Source organism: Sinocyclocheilus anshuiensis, unplaced genomic scaffold (assembly GCF_001515605.1).
Source record: "Sinocyclocheilus anshuiensis isolate Anshui unplaced genomic scaffold, SAMN03320099.WGS_v1.1 scaffold166, whole genome shotgun sequence".
NCBI classification, from domain to species: domain Eukaryota; kingdom Metazoa; phylum Chordata; class Actinopteri; order Cypriniformes; family Cyprinidae; genus Sinocyclocheilus; species Sinocyclocheilus anshuiensis.
In genome coordinates, this window is record NW_015546050.1 from 1,674,016 (window position 1) to 1,676,277 (window position 2,262).

The following is a 2,262-nucleotide window of genomic DNA, read 5'->3' on the forward strand; positions in this document are numbered from 1 at the left end:
GGTCCCCCCCCCCCCCCTTTTTTTTTCCTCTAGTGCATATCATTAGAGAATAAATCATGACTGAGACTTAAATTAATTCATTGCATGTTTTTTTTTTGTTTTTTTTATACTGTCAAACACCATCAAAGTTTTGTAGCTTAAGTAAATCCATAAACTCTGTCAGACCACTGTAAATAATGAAAATCTTGGCTTCTTTTAAAATTCAGTTTGGAATATTACAGAGTGAAATCGGCCTTGAATTTCCCTCCTTTTATATTTAGCATATGACCTGTTGGAAGAGTTTGGCTTGTCCGAGTCTAGAGGGGTGAGAAGGGTCAATGGGTCTGAACCTGACGCGGTGGCGTACCGTGTTAACCCGTCCCTCCACCTCAAGAAGAGCACGAGGTATTTATATCGTCCTTCTGACATAATACTTTTCCACTCTTTCTGCTTTTCCACTGAGCGTAATCATGCTCGCCTCCAAACAATATCTCTCATTTCCTGCTCCTGCTTCCCAGAATCTTCCACTACTATAATCTGGCGTTTGATTTGAATTTTATCAAATATATGCTCACACGTTATATAGCATGGCTACACAGAGCTGTCTGTTCCTAAACAGCACAGTCATTGCCCTGAAATGTTGGCATTATATGCTCGTGTCTTTCTCAAGCATCAGCAGCTGTTCCTGCGTGTCAGCTGTGGGTACGGCGTGTACTGGGTCTTTCCTTTTTGTGCGTGTGGGCCAACAATGCTGTCCGCAACTACCTCCCACTAACATCCCCTACTTGACCAAATAATCATGAGAAGTACATGACTGTAAAACAACCACCAAATGTCGATACAAAATGTGATCAACAACATCAAAAGATAAAATGAGAGAGCTGTAGAACCACACTGTGCCTAAATGAACACTGTTCTTGAAAACATTAACTACTAATTTCAACAAACTGGTTCTCTTTAAAAACAAACAGGAGCAGAAAACTGAATTGGAAACAATTGGAGACCATTTGGTTTAGATTAATGCAAAACTTCACATAAGGTCACTGCGAAAGACCACTGTTAAACAGAAAACGCACCAAAATGTATCAAGCTATTACCATGTTTATTAGCATGGTAACCATTCAGTACTGTACCTAAATATATATCAAAGTACCATGGTGTTTTGATACGTGTTTGCGAGTTTTACTGTGCACTAGTGTTGGGGATTTTTCAGTGACTCTTACAGTGGGTAGGCGGGTCTTAATGAGTGAATTAGTGAATCACTCACACCACTACTTTGTTTTGTTTGGAGATGTTCACTAGTTGATTCTTCTTTGGCTTTGTTTGCCCTGAAATATCCCTTTTATTCATTTCTCTTTTCTCTGTGAACTGCACATATGCTCTCACCCATCTCTCCATCCAGCAACATCTACCCGGGCGGTCTGCCATCTGACTACTCTGTCATCGCCACCTTTAAAGTGCCCAAGGACACTGCTAAAACATCCTGGACTCTGTGGCAAGTCAGCGATCCTGAAGGCCGGGACCAGGTGGGCCTTCGTTTTCAGGGCGACACTAAAACCCTGGACTTCTTCTACACCAGCCCGCAAGGCACACAGATGCTGCGGACCTTCCAGAGGGTGAAAAAACTCTTTGATGGTGAGTGGCACAAGCTGGCATTGAGTGTAAAAGGAGAGCAGGTGAAGCTGCTGGTGGACTGTGAGGAGGTCAGCGTGGAGCCTCTGGATGAGCCGCGGCCTGTGATCCGTCAAGGTTTTACCTCCATCGTCAAGAGGGCAGTAGGTGACCGCTCTGTTTCGGTGAGTACCAGGGACAAGCACGAGTATTGGTTCCCTTTCATGGGAACTTCGAACTGCGTCCTCTAGGGGTCGCTATGGGGAACGCCTCGTCGTGACCCGTGTCTGAAGCATACATTGAAAAAACACCAACTCGTTGGCCGACGACAGCCATGACGTCACTACCGGTGCGACTATAGTATAAATAGGCTCCGGGAGCACACATCATTCTCTTCTTCGTCTTCATTGACTGTTCTGTTTGAAGCGTGCATTTCCAAGGAAAAAGTAAGAGCTATCTCTATTCATTATGGCGAGCACTAGCAGAGCATTTAGAAGGTGTGTGCATCCGTGTCATCGCTATATGACACCCGATGACACACACGATCTATGCGTTGTCTGTTTGGGAGAAGAGCACGCACGCGATGTCCTCGAGGGGGCAATCTGCGTGCACTGCGAGCGTTTTCCAATGAAAAAGCTCCGTTCTCGTTTGTCTCTCTTTTCGAGTAAAGAG

At 44.7% G+C, this 2,262-nt stretch overlaps 1 protein-coding gene across 1 annotated transcript in view; it reads left to right on the forward strand.

Annotated features, from left to right (window-relative positions):
- The window catches only part of LOC107699121 (collagen alpha-1(XXII) chain-like), a 21,114-nt gene that overhangs the window by 544 nt on the left and 18,308 nt on the right, over positions 1–2,262 (forward strand). Inside the window, exons 2-3 of the mRNA XM_016500294.1 lie at positions 261–384; positions 1,382–1,775. Coding sequence (XP_016355780.1) covers positions 261–384; positions 1,382–1,775 — 518 coding nt within the window. The remainder of the gene's footprint in view (positions 1–260; positions 385–1,381; positions 1,776–2,262) is intronic.